This window comes from Centruroides sculpturatus, unplaced genomic scaffold, assembly GCF_000671375.1.
Source record: "Centruroides sculpturatus isolate CEXI.00-Female unplaced genomic scaffold, Cexi_2.0 scaffold411, whole genome shotgun sequence".
Classification (NCBI taxonomy): Eukaryota; Metazoa; Arthropoda; class Arachnida; order Scorpiones; family Buthidae; genus Centruroides; species Centruroides sculpturatus.
In genome coordinates, this window is record NW_019384776.1 from 480296 (window position 1) to 495285 (window position 14990).

The 14990-nt window shown below is 30.4% G+C and overlaps 1 protein-coding gene across 4 annotated transcripts in view; it reads right to left on the minus strand.

Moving 5' to 3' along the window:
* Window positions 1–14990, minus strand: part of LOC111629082 (protein lingerer-like) — a 90957-nt gene that overhangs the window by 21726 nt on the left and 54241 nt on the right. For 2 of the 4 annotated variants that reach the window (XM_023372944.1, XM_023372941.1), the window contains exons 9-21: window positions 14534–14610; window positions 13037–13208; window positions 12738–12962; window positions 12527–12663; window positions 11164–11338; window positions 10711–10816; window positions 9061–9375; window positions 8809–8984; window positions 8571–8736; window positions 8373–8461; window positions 8207–8300; window positions 7872–8074; window positions 3833–3920 (exon numbers count right to left, since the gene is read on the minus strand). In XM_023372944.1, coding sequence (XP_023228712.1) covers window positions 3833–3920; window positions 7872–8074; window positions 8207–8300; window positions 8373–8461; window positions 8571–8736; window positions 8809–8984; window positions 9061–9375; window positions 10711–10816; window positions 11164–11338; window positions 12527–12663; window positions 12738–12962; window positions 13037–13208; window positions 14534–14610 — 2023 coding nt within the window. The remainder of the gene's footprint in view (window positions 1–3832; window positions 3921–7871; window positions 8075–8206; window positions 8301–8372; window positions 8462–8570; window positions 8737–8808; window positions 8985–9060; window positions 9376–10710; window positions 10817–11163; window positions 11339–12526; window positions 12664–12737; window positions 12963–13036; window positions 13209–14533; window positions 14611–14990) is intronic. The other 2 variants (XM_023372943.1, XM_023372942.1) reach the window with 2 other exon arrangements.

Genomic DNA, 14990 nt, shown 5'->3' on the forward strand with positions numbered 1-14990 from the left:
TATCTCTGTCAGTATTATTTTTTTTCAAAAATGAATAAGCTGAATTTAATACAGGTAGCCCTCAGTTTATGCCAGCTCACAATAACGCAGCTGTACAATTTGCCGTGTAATTCCCTGATTCTCCCTATGCTAGACTGATTTTTGTTTCAGTGTAGATGTATTTACTGAGCTGCAATGTTGTATATTCATTTATATATATTTAATAAAACTCTTTTTTTTCTGTTTAATAATGTTGGGTATGTATACATTTACATTAAATTAATATTAAAACAAATAAAAATATTAAAATACTAAATATTTAAGTACCCATGTATACAAAAATAAAGGAGGGTTATGTCAGATAAAAGAAGTACACCAGAGTTATCTAAACACATTAAGAAGGCACGGCAATTATCTCCCTAGAAACAAAAATGAAAGTTATTCGACAAATGGAAAATGGACAAATACGCCCTAATGTCTGTAGATCTTTTTAACTTCCATCAACTGTTACTACCATCATGAAAAATGCAGATAAAATTAAACACTATGCTAAATACAGTCTATGGCAGTAAATGTAACAGATTTAAGTTATAGTAGAGGTAAAATTTTTGAAAAAAATGGAAAAATTCTTTTAAGCTGCTATAACTGAAAAAGCAAAATCAATTTTTGATAATCCTAAGGAGACAGATGGAGGTAAAGAAACTGTTTTGGGAAGCAAGGGTTGGTTTATGAGATTTAAATCCCGAATTAACTGTCTTAGTGTAAAATTATGTGGTTAAGCAGCGAGTGCTGATGTTGCAGCCGCAGCTGCTTTTCCTAAAAAATTTCAGGGTTATGTAGAACAAGGCAACTATTCTCCAGACCTAATCTTTAACGTTGATGAGACCGGGCTTTATTGAAAAAGATTATCACAGCATAAACTTTTATTTCTAGTGAAGAACATTTTGCTCTAGGTTTTAGTTGCAAAAGATAGATTAATTCTTTTGTTGGAAGCCAATGTTTCAGGAAACTTTGAAACTTAAACTGACGTTAGTGTGTCATTCACAGACAATGTATGCTTTAAAGGTCTAAATAAACATGTTGCCAGTTTATTGGAAATGGAACAAGTAAGCTTGGGTTACACAAGGTGTTTTCACAGATTGGTACACAAGTTATTTTTGCCCTACTGTGCTTTGCTTTTGTGAAGAAAATAAATTACAACCCAAGGCACTTCTTCACTTGGATAATGCTCCAGGACAACCACAAAACCTTGATGAAATAAGAACACCAATGGATGTCAAGGTTATTTACATGTTTCCCAATACAACATCTCTTTTGCAACCAATGAATCAAGGGGTTATTGAAACCTTCAAAGCTTATTATCTCCATAACACATTCATGGAAATGAGAGTTTCAGACACTTCAGACAAACACAGTTAAAGACTATTGGCAGTCTTTTGATATTTTGAAAGGTAATAAAAACATCAAGTTGGTTTGGGATGAAGTTTCAGCAAAATGCTTAAATGAAGTTTGGCATAAACTTCTGCCAGTATTCATGCACGATGTTGAAGTAGCACATCAGGAGAATTTAATTGAAGACATTACCAGACTTGCATGTGATGTGGGATTGGAAGATGTTACAGAACTTATAGAAGCCCATGATCAGCCACTCTCAAATAAAGACTTAGAAGAATTATACAAAGAATTAGATTGTGAAGAGTCAGAAAAGAAAGAAAACGAAGAAGAAACTCCAAAAGTTATGAAAATGGCTGATCTAAAGCATATCCATTCAACTATGGAAAGTTTGACAAATGAACTTTGTAAGTTAGACAACAATTGGGAGCGAAGTGCAAATGTAAAAAGGAGCATCATTGCATCCATTCGACCATATTCTGAAATTCTTAATGAAAGAAAACAAATCTAAAACAATTATAGATAGATACTTTTTTCCGAAAAATGTAAGAGATCTAAAACTGTGAAATATCGTTTGTTTTTCTTAAGATGATTTTAAGATTTTCTTGAGATTTAATAAAAACATTTCACTTTATTTTATCATAAAATACATTTTAAAAATTAAATTTATAATATATGTATTTTGTATTATATTGTATTAATAAACAAAATTATTTGCTTATTTTTCACTTATGTAGAACCTAACCCTATACTTCACCGTAAATATGGGTTCGTTTTACGCCAATTCGATTTGTGCCTACTTTTTAGGAATAGAACTGCGGAGTAAACTGAGAGCTGCCTGAACACATTTCTTAACATTAATCTTGTAAATAATGTAGATAAACTAAAACAAGTCAAACTTGTTCAAATTTTCCATTTCTGCTAAAGGGTGTTTTTTTAGAGGTATACAAATTTAAAATGAAATAAAACACATAAAAATAATGTTAATGGCTATAGTGTTGGCTTTATTTAAAAGATAATTTTATGCCATTAGTGTTTAAACATGATTTTGGGCATATGGGTGCCATGGCTGGCTCGAATGCAGTGCAATTGGGAAGTCCAATTTTTGATCACTTTATCGAGCAACTGGGGCAGTATATCGGCAATAACATGGCAAATGTTGACTTCCAAGTGGTCCAACACCTGTGGTTTATCAGCATTGACTAGTGACTTCACATATCACCAAAGAAAGTAATCCATAGATGTGAGATCACATGATTGTGGAGGCCAGTTCACAGGTCCATTATTATGTGCAAAATTATGCGCTCATCGAACGTTTCCCGCAATAAATTAATGGTGTCACGTGCTGTGTGGCATGTTGCGCTATCTTGTTGAAACCAAAGCTCTGCCACATCAATACCATTCAAGTGAGGAATGAAGACGTCAGCAATCATGGCTTTATAGCACTCTCCATTGACAATAATATTCTGGCCGGCATCATCTTTAAAGAAATATGGGCCAATGATTCCACTTGCCCACAAAGCACAGCAAACAGTGACTTTTAATGGATGTAAGGGCGTCTCAACAAAGGCTTCTGGGTTTTCTCCACTCCAAATTTGGCAATTCTGCTTATTAACATAGCTGTTCAACCAAAAATGAGCCTCATCGCTGAACAAAATTTTGTGTTGAAAAAGAGAATCAAGCTGAATATTGTTTTCAGTCCATTCACCAAATACACGGCATGCATAATGGTCACACAGTTTCAACTCTTGAACAACTGGATGTTGTAAGCTTGTAAGCCAAGATCTTTCCACAAAATCTTCCACAAAGTGGATGGGCACAGCTCCAACTGCTATGCACGATGGTGAATCGACTCATTCAGGTCCTCCTCAACACTACGCTCCACACCAGCAATAACTTCTGTGTGCACTGTATGGCGTCTTTGTGAATGTGTATTATCAACTAGAGTGTGCTTGGTGTGAAAACGATCCACGGTTTTCCAAATAACTCGCTCAGATGGACGATTATGTTGACCGTAAAATGGATGTAGCACACAGTAAGTTTGGCAAACTAAACCATGATTCTCAAAATAAATTTGCACAATTCGCAAGCATTGTTCTGGCGCAAGTCTATTCATGGTGAAATGGCAAAACGTACTGACCACAAATCAACTGTCACTAAATTTGAATTTAAAAACAGTGTTGCAAATTCAAAAACCAAACCTCTGGCAACACTGTTCTGTTGACATGTTTAAACACTAATGGCATAAAATTATCTTTTAAACATGGTCACCATGCTTAAAAGATAATTTTATGCCATTGGTGCCAACACCATGGCCATTAACATTATTTTTACGTGTTTTATTTCATTTTAAATTTGTTTACCTCTAAAAAAACCACCCGTTACAATAATATTTTTATAACTTATAATAAAATGTACATGTAATAATAATTAGATTAGTCTACATAAAACAGTTCTTTACCTGAACTATATGAATGGGAACCATATCCAGTGGGTTTCTGAAATTGGGCATTTGGAGATGCTCCATGGGCATTTGTTGCAGGTGAGACCTAGAAAAATCATACTTAAAATGAACACATTAATTAGAATTGAACGTATCTTACATTATGCAATGTATCTATGGGAGAATTTTACTTAGATGTTACCTATGGTAGCACTTTGGAAATCTCGACAACATGAGTCATAGAATAGTTATACACTAAGACTATGGCATTTAATTATTTAGCCCATGTGATTATGCCGACTTTGAGTAGCCCACTTGACTGTTCGTGGCATACTCAATGTTATATAGTTTTGAGGTGGTGTGGGGGCTCGCCCCATCCGGGTGTTGAGGTCCAAGCGATAGCAAACACTGAGGCACATGCTACATGCAAAGCATGTAGAATAGGTGGTAGATGATATGTGCTAAAAACTAACCTTTGCACCATAGGGAACACCTAAGTAAAATTTTACCATATCTATTTATAGTTTACTACTTTTGAAACACAAAATTACAAAATTTCAATTTTCAATATTTTCAAATGCATAAATTATCTACTGTAAAATGAACCATTATTATGAAATTTTAAAAAGTTTTTTTAAAAATAGACTATTATAATTATTTGATTAAAATTTAATATAATGCATAATAAAAAAAAATTTATTTTGGACTAAATTATTTTTAGAAATACAGTGGTGCCTCGTATAACGTATACCTCGAATAACGGATGATGCAAAAACAACGGACTTTATGTTTGGCCGTTACATGACTCGAGCAACGGACTGGCTGCGAACAATGGATTTTCCGTTTGGCAGTTACGTGAGGCGAACAAAGGACTTTTTGTGAACAAGTGTGAATGATGTTTCCATTCTTTTGCCGTTGCTAATGACAATCTTCTATTTTTATAATATATTATTAGTATATCTGAAGTACAGAGCTCCCGTTGGGATTTGGCTTGCTTCCTTGTTTATTATGCACATCACCTCAGTGCAGGGTTTTTACATTTATTCAAGTGTTGGGCAAATCACGGCTTCTAAAAAACAGAAAGGTGATTTCAATTGAAACAAAGTAAGAAATCATCAGAAGGAGTGAATGTTGACAAAAACTTCCTTGCCAAATGGGAAGAGTTTCAGAAGTTTACCAACACTCATTATCCAAACAGAGCTGAGGCCAACAGGATCAATCATCTCTACAATGACACCCTTGCCCGTCATTTCCGACAAGTATTGAAGAAGAGAGAGAAACAGACCACCTTGGACATGTTTTTCAAGAAGCCATCTTCCAAAAAACAAAAGGTGGAACAAGAGGTGTTGACCCTGCAAGCTCCGGTAGCCTCTCCTGAATCTGACTCCAATTAAAAAACAATAAAAAGAGACCTGCTGCAATGTGTAAAAAGTCTGTATCTGTATGAATGTGTGAAAAAAGTGTTCCTCCACCTCCTCCTCACATCTGACTACCTGGCATAATTGGTGACTGCTCCATTTTCATTTTTTTTTAATGGTACAGTACAGTTATTTTATACTGCGGAATGAATTATGTTTTAACGTATTTCTATGGAAAAATGCATTTCGTATAACGGACATGCACCTGGAATGGATTAAGTACGTTATACGAGGCACCACTGTATTTGAAATTATATATATTTTTTAAAGAATGAAATCTTTGTACATAATCAAATTGAACATGAATAATCTTATAAAATAAATTACTTTATGTTTTAACTTCTACATGTTCAAACAAATACAATATAAAAATCTAATGCGTATCAAATAGTTATTTTTTTCTTTCTAATAAATATTAATGTACACAAGAATTTATTTTGTTTCAATTTCCATTTGTTTCAATAATTTCTTGGAGAAATTATTGAAACAAATGGGTTGTCTAAAGCAGCAAATTGTGCCAGGACACGGAAGTTGGAAATTGCCTATCAACTTTCCAAAGACATTTACAACAAAAAATCAATCTCCATTAATGCAAAAATTAGACATTAATAACACAGTGATAAAACCGCAAGCACTTTATGCAGCAGAAGGTATTGCTACTCTTAAAATGGGGGAAATAGAAAATATGGAGAAAAAAGAGAGGAAGATCCTTTGAAAAATTCTGGGGCCAAAAATAGATGAACATGGTAACTACGTGCTAAGGAGCAATAAAGAGCTTTATCAAAAAATCCCAAGACTCGGATACAATTCGGAGAAGATGAGTAAGCTTCTTTGGACATATAAAGAGAATGGGGAAAAATAGGCTAACGGAACAAATTTTTACGTATTTCAACAACCTGAAGAATAAGAATCAATGGATCAATGACACTCAAAAAGACATGGCAGAAATGGGCATATCGGAAGAAGATATCCAGAACAGGGAAAGGTTTAGAAACAAAATAAAGAACTTCAAGGGTTTTCAGGAAAAGGAAAGTAACAGACGTGGAAGACTCTTCACTCAGGAGCAAAGACAACAGCAGAGCGAGAGAATGAAGAGGTATTAGAAAGAAAGGAAGAAGAACAAAGGGAAGGGAAGAGGGAAAAGCAAGTCATAATTAGTTGTTTGTATGTGGTCCAAAGATGGCCGGAATCGACACAAGAAGAATGTACACAATAAGATCAACTGAAATTTTCACCATTAATCCCATAATTCAAAAAACAACATGCTCTATCATTTTCTTTTAATTAGATGCATCAAAATCAATTTATATTTGATATGAAATATTTTAAAATAACCATTTGAATATGCAGAAAACTACATAAGTTTATTTGATACATTTAAATAGTTTTACTATAAAATTCTCTTTCTTGATCCTCTAAAATATTTAGAAAAAACTTTTGACCATTGACAATTGAGGAGTTTAGCATAAAAACAGCATATTTCACAAAACTACAAAAAAATGAGTTAATAAATTTGGATTTGTCCATCAACAATCCATCTTCTAAGAAACTTTCATGGTTTAATTGCATGCCTCCCAGATTGTACATTCACATTAATAAAACACAGCATATTAAATAGCTGGCAAATTGAAACAAATTCTTTTTCTCAAAAACTTTCTAATTTGAGGGATACCATTCTTCCACAAAGTTCCTCAATTGTCAATAGACAAACTTATCAAAAGATAAAATAACAAATTTATAGAAAACATTTAAAGTACTTTTATTATAAATAAAAAACAATTTTTATATAAAAATTTGTTTTAATTATTTTCTATATTTCGTATTCACATACAAAAACTGTTATATAATAATACTCAAAACTTCAAAAATAAATGTAAAGACAATGAAAGTGATAAATTTACATTAGAAAATTCACATTACAGTATCGTAATAAGTTAGACATTTTAGAAATATTTAGGTAAAAAAAAAATTATTATATATTTAATTATCATAATTAAAGTATAAAATTTGGTAAATAGATTACATAAACATTTTAATGATTTAATTAAAAAAGTAAATGAAGTGACATTTTAAACACACATTTGCCAATCTCTAGTAATCAATCCAAACCATCATGAACTGAAAATTTTTATTCATAGATATCTGAGGATATAATATGCAAAAGGATTTTAGCAATCTTATAAATTTCGTGCATTTAAATAAATCTGCTGATATAAGATTGATAGCATAAAAACTTTTCTGAAACTTATTTAGTATAAATAAAATTTAATTTAATTTGCATAAGAATTAACTCTACATCAATTTCAAACAGAAATAAAATTATCCAATATGATAACCAGGAGTGTTTATATATTGTCTCAAGCATGATCTCAATTATGTATTCTAAAATTTTTATTAAAATAGGAACTTTTAGAAATGAGTTTTAACAAATCAACTTATATTTTTTAAAATTTCAAAATAGGCTCAATTTTAGGATGTGATTAGTTTGTAAATGGGTCTTAAAATTTGCTAAAAATAACTTAACTAAAAAAAATACTAAAAATTATAGTAATAAATGATGTAAAGTTGTATTGTGATTATTAATAATCAAACTAAAAATGCAACAAAATAATCTACAGTTTAATAAATTCAAAACATACCGAATTAAGTGGAAAAATAGGTGGAGCATAATGATGGATGCCCCCTGCCATCATTCCTCCAGGGAAATAGTATCCATATCCAGGAGGTAGAGGTGCAGGATTAATGAAAGGCTGGCCATGAGGCTGTGTTGATTGACCCTGAGACAATGCTGTTGATACTGCTGCTACTTCTGTTTCACCACGACTATATTTAACATCAGCAACTGCAAAAGAGATAGAATAAAGATTAATCATCAAAATGAGTTACCATTAAAACACATTCAGATTTTTGATTTTATAATAAAAATAAACTAAATCATAATAGTAAAAGTATATTATAATAGTAAAAGTATTACATTTTGCAGTCATACCCGTATATGCAACATTTCCAACATTAGGATCACGACCAGTCATACTTGTTGATGCTTGAAATTGCATATCATAATAACCCTAAAAAGTTTTAATCCAATATTTTAATTAAAAAAGAAAACTAGAATATGAAATAAATATACAAAAACTTACATAGAATGGTAAACCTGCTTGACCCATTATGTACTGATGTCCTAGCATGGCTGGAACACCTGGTGGGATGTTAGGCATAACTTTTCCTGCTATAAAAAAATTACTACCAGCTACTTTCAAACTGAAAATATTCTTACCTCAAATACATACTAAAATCTGAAAAAAAATTTTTAAGCAAAAAATTTTTTGCGAACTTACTTGCAGGTAAAGAATTCTTCAAAACTGATGTTGTTGTGGTCGAGGAAGAACTATTTAATCCTAATGCAGAAGTTGCTATTAGGCCTGCACAACTGCTGACTACTGCCGAAGTAAGTGCAGGTACATTCAATGCACTTGTGGTGACATTACTTAATTCATAATTATGCTGTAGAAAACAAAAATTTAATAGTTTGTTTGAGAATAAACAGTTATTGTTAAAAGTTTTCAAAATTCATACTTGAGCAGTATTATGTTGTACATCTCTAACACCATGACTTAGAGAACTACCGAGTTTTGAAGAAATTGAGGAAGAGTGTAGTGGCTGCTGAGAACTTGCTGCCGCAGAACTATTATATCCTTGTTGGTTTGCAAAATTTGAAACACCATATCCAGAAACACTGTGAGAATTATATGCTATAAAAGAAGATTATTTTGTGAATATTAATTTATACTTTATTTAAACTTTCATTTCTAAATCTAATATCCTAACCAGTTTGTGATCCATGATAAGTGCTGTTGCCTGAAGACTGTGTAGAACCACTGTAAGCAGACTGACCCATTACATAGGAAGTTGAAACTGCAAAATTTTGACTTTGTGGGACAGAAACATAGCTATTTTGTTGTTGATTATTTAGAGAAGATAATGGAGAATTAGAATAACTGTTACTGGAAGGCGTTAAATTTGAAGAATTTAGAACAGATGATTTCTGCCCCGTATATTGACTTTGATAACTTGTAGCACTGTTTCTGTGACCAGAATAACTGTTTACAGTTGGATTATCAGAGGAATTGTTTTCTAATGTGCCTGAAATAATTGAATTTTTTTTAAAATCCTATCTATCAATCATTTTTACAATAATTAATAAAAACAAATAATGAATAATTTGATACTTCTAAAATCTGTAATAATATGATAAGATTAAAGTACTGTACACTTCTTTTCTTCTGTAATAAAAATACTATCTCTAAACAGATTATTGTTAAAATTTAAAAGGTCTCTTACAGAAAAAGTTAATTTTTCAATATGCATTGTATTGTAGATAAATATTGTGCATTACTTGAATGCTAATTTAAATTTAAAATGTAAAACAAAATTTTTTAAACAAATTTATTTATCTATTGCTCTTATCTCTGTTTTCCTCCCATTTTCAATTATAAAATTAATAGTATTAAATAAAATAATTAAATTTTATTTTGAAAACTTTTCATTATCTAANATAAAAGCTACGAGCCTCTGATCGGTAATGTTTTTACCATAAGGACATGGTAAGATGTTTCGTTTTCGACTACGAGTGACGTCAAATAAGAAACCAATCAGAAGCGTTTCTTCTCTATGAGGCAACCTTATATTCTAAGACCTTGAGCGCAACCTACTTTTGAAGCCTCTTGTTCTAAATACTAAATAATGCTACCAAATCGATTTATTACTGAATAAAAAATATACTAATCAATCAATTTAATATTCAATGAAATTATACTAATAATCGACTAAACTTCAGTGAATTTTACTGTTTTGAATGGGTCCTTGCTGTTGATTATAATAACCAGTAATTATAATAAACAGTGCTTACTAAATATAGCATAAACAATAATATAATACACGAATTACGTTTAATAATGTTTCGTTCGCTAAAATCCAGGAACGAGTAGCATAACTTTCCGCGCCATCTTTTATGAAATTTTATTTTGAAAACTTTTCATTATCTAAGAAAATAAACAAAACAAGTTTGCTTGGAAGCAATTTTCTAAAGCTATAAATTCAGTTTATTAAATAGTGTGTACGCTCTGAAAGTGCACTTAAGCAGCTTTGATAGGATTCATAAGTTATAATTTTATATACAAGCTCAGGGAGAATAATTTCTTAACTGTTTTATGATGTCTTTGAAAATTTTTAGTTATATACATGCATTATTATATAACTGCCTTTGTAATTTTTATTAAATTATGCTTAAAATTCAATCTGAATATTCTATAATCTAAAAATAAATACAATTTTAATTCTCTTTGATCTGCTAAAAATCTGGAGTAAGAAAAATCTGAAAAACAATTTAAACCTGCTAAAACTAATAGAAAATTAAAATTATATAATATGAAATTAAAGTATTTTTTTTACAAAAATAACAATGAGAATATACAATACCATCTAAGGTGGTTGTTTGTCCAGCTAAATTTCCATATGCTGAGATTCCACTAATTTCTCTTCTGTCTTTTTGAGATGTCAGAAGAACTGAATCTGATCCAGTCACCTAAAATATGGAATTTTTTAATATATATGTTTTTTAAACCTTATTTTAACACATTCACGGTGTTACGAGGCACATGTGACTTGTATGAACATGTCTAGTTAGGGCTACAGACACAATTGCTTGTTTTTCCGTAGGGCAGCGCATATGTTTTGATAACATAATTCTACAAACATCATACTTGATACATCAATATTATTTTATTAAGTGCAATAAAATATATTAATTTAATATACGAGGCACAGGTGACTCGTGACGCCCAGCAGCTGCCTAAACATTTATCTACTGATTCTGTGAACATGTTAATGAAAATTACTTGATAATTTCCAATAAAATTAATTGATACTAACTTTTGAAACATCTGTCAGAGAGGTAGAATGATCCTTTTCAGCTGAACTATGTGAAGTGTTGTTTCCTGTCACATCTGTACTGTGTGAAGGCATTGTATAATTTGTATCTTTATTCAATGTCACAGAAGTAGAAGTCTGCGTGTTTTGGTTACTATTTGTTGATTGATTAGAATGGCTTGAAAAAAAAAATTAAAATAAATTATTACTTGATATAATTTTATTAGAACATTTTAAAACAAAAACAAATATTTACTGCATGGTAAATGGTTATTATAATCCAACATGTACATTTTTAAAATTTGTTTTATTCCAAAAATGGAATGTTGTAAACTGTTATATAATAATTGATAGCTTTGTTCTTTTTAAATTGTAAAATTCAAAAATATCTTCTGAACAAGATCGATTAAGACAATAAAAAATGTTAGAATAATAAATATTTACTGCATAGTACAGAAGAATCTCATTTTAAAGGATATCTCATGCTGCCAAAAATCTGTTGTTCCAAGAATGTTATATCATAAACAATGGATTTCCCACACACCTATGAAAATATCACCAATGTTATTTCACACTGCATGCACAGTTATTCAAAAATTTTCCATTTTTAACCACTACATGTAAGAAATACCAGTACTGAAATTATTCAGTCTCCTGTAATCTCTCTTTATTCTAGAGAAATGGATATGTTACAAGATCACATATTAAGATGTATGTGTACACAACAAAGCTGATGGAAATTGTATATACTGTAAGCACAGAAAGAGGCAAATTACATATGCTCATTAGCACTTTGCTTGACTTCACAATTTGTTGAAAAACTCATCCACCTTGGTTTGTTTTGATGTCACTTTTCTGTCTATTGAATACAACAGCCAATTGATATTAGCAAGGCCATGTCATGTTATAACCTGTTTGTTCATGCCAAAACTTATCATGAAGCTCTTTACAACTTGGAAAGACTCATTGACATCACTAAGTTTCAGCATCACACTTGGACCAGATCAAAATGTTCGCTAGGTGGCTCCTCCTCAATCGTATCAGCGCAGCAACTCCCTTCATACAATTCTTCAATTGTACACACCCTAGTTATCAAACTATAAATTTCCAGTAACACCAAAACATTAAACGTTGAAAAAAAATGAAGTTTACAATAGATTGGGGTAGAAAAAAATCCATTATTCCAAGTAATGGAGCCTCTAAAAGGAGGTAAAATTATATTGATCTGGTGGGACTGGGGAAAAAGTCTGTTATTCTGCAATCCGTTAAAATGAGATTCTACTGCAAATTGTTACATTTCTTGTTAATGCTAGTGCAGTTACAAAAAGAAATTTAGGTAATTTAATCCAATTTATCTTAAAAATACCTTTCTGGATAAGCTGATGGTGTTTCTGCTGTATTAAAATCAAATGATACAGGATCTGCTCCAAATTCTAAAGCTCCAAATTGTACATCAAGAGACTGAATAGCATCATCTGGCATCTCAACTGCAGATTCTGGAATCTTTTGAAATAATTAAAAGTAAGTAACAGGAAAAAAAATTGTAAATTAGAAGTTAAAACCAAAAATATGCATACCTTAGAAGGAGGTGGAATTCTAGCTTTCTGTGTCCTCGATCTTGGAGGAAGAGGCTGAGATGAATTTGTTACATGTACAGAATTATTATTTGATTGCTCAACACTTCTATTGAGAGGTGTTTGACCATTAGGTAATGGTGATGCTGCAGAAAAAGGACTCTGATAATTGGCACTGACTGACGTTGCACTATGAGATACACTACTTCCATTCATTACACTTCCCACCTAAATTAACACCCACAATTTAATTCATTGATCTAATTATGAACTAAAACAAAAAATTTCAATATAAAACTTACACCAACAGCTGCTTTGATTGTTTCTGCAGCTTGTTTAGCATACTGACTAAAACTGTACTGATTGTGATCAACTTGCGAAGGATTTTCTGACATTACAGATTCTCCTGAGAGATTAGTCGATGGAATGTCTGATCTCACATTTGCTTGTTGCAACAAAGTTGCTAAATCCAATCTTGAAAAAACAAAAAACACACATATTCATATGCCACATGGCTATATATTCCTCAGATCAATTTTAAAATTAATATATAATAAAATATAATGATGGCAATATTACTTTTTCTAATAATGTTAAAATTAAATACTGTAATGCTTTCTTTAAAATCTTATTTATCCACTACTTCCTGCTTTATTCAAGATCTTTAGAATACTTCCTTTAAATCCTAACTGCTTTTGGCTCATCAAAGGTAGCATTTACAAAAAAACTTTGTAAAACTCAAATTGAGCACTATCAGCTTTCAAAGTTAACCAATTTCAAGCTAACACTAACATGAGCAAATGATCTAATATGACACTTTCAGCTGGACAAATTATTAGATTATCTACTCGCGATGATAAGATTAGCTCAAACAGCTTAGTATGAAGTCAATAATGTTTGATTTTAAATTTTACAATCTCTTTCTGTAATTTTTATCTCAAAGAGCAAAAAGGCTTGAAAATATTTGGGAATTAAGAAAAGTAATCTAAAATTCTCCAATAAAACAGGAAATTAGCATAGTAAATTTTAATCTTTTATTTAGACTTATACTATCTCTGTTTTAAATTAGTTACCATATTTTAATATTTTCTCTGAATATTGGGCAGTATTGGCAGAGTCAACATTTGATTAATAGAATACAACTTTATACATACACATCAATTTAAAATATTTGGAATGAGTTGCCTTACAGCATTTATTATTATTTTTTGTTAAAGGTCATTCTAAAATTTGAAACCGAATAATTCAAAAATGCATCCAAAGTATTTTCAAAATAAAAAAAGACAAATATTTTCTTAACATTGTAAACTTGTATGGAAAGTGCTGTAAGCTGATTCTAATAACTACAAAATCATACATAAAGACACACTAAGACAAGAAAATTGACTATTCTCATGTATCAAATGTAACTCCATTTTTTCTTAAAAATTAAATATTGTTGTTAATGTTTGATTTATATTTTTAAATTAAGAAATATATAGTTGACCCCCCTATAACACTGTTGATTATTCCGTTTTATATGAATTCCATGTTGTACAAGTCACTTAGATTTTACAAATACGTGAGCTGTTCACAGCCCGGCACACATATTTGTAATTTCTTAAAGTTATTTTTTTTAAAAATATGATAACAATTATTTCAAAATATAAGCAACATATCAGAAATGTCATTAAAATATAATCAACATTCAATTAATAAAATCTAAGTTTAATAATACATTATCATTATCTTTTTTATAAAATTTTTAAATAATTATACAATGAAAATACTATTTAATTAAAATATACATAAAAATATACCTTTGTCCTATCTCTGGGGCAGTGTTATTGGGTAATTCAGAGAGGGCACTTGGGGTAAAAACTTTAGTTTCTGTCAACTAAATTATGAATAAAAATTAATATATAGATCTTTGTAACCAAGATGTTTTAAAAAACTTAAAATAAATTAAATTATTAAAATATAAATGCTTTTTCTCAGTTAAAAACATAACTAATTCATTAAATTTTATAAGCAAGTTTTATATTATAAAGATTAAATATTCCAAAGACATATGACTATAGATGTCAATTATAATACTAAAAATGATTTATTAATTAAATATAGCTTAATAAATAACTTTTATTATTATTATTATTATTATTATTACTACAAATAAATATAATTTGCAGCCAGATTTGTAAGATTGTAAGAGTAAACACATTACAATTATTAAACATTATCTAATGTAAATCATTTTCCAAGAGGAGTAATTTTGAG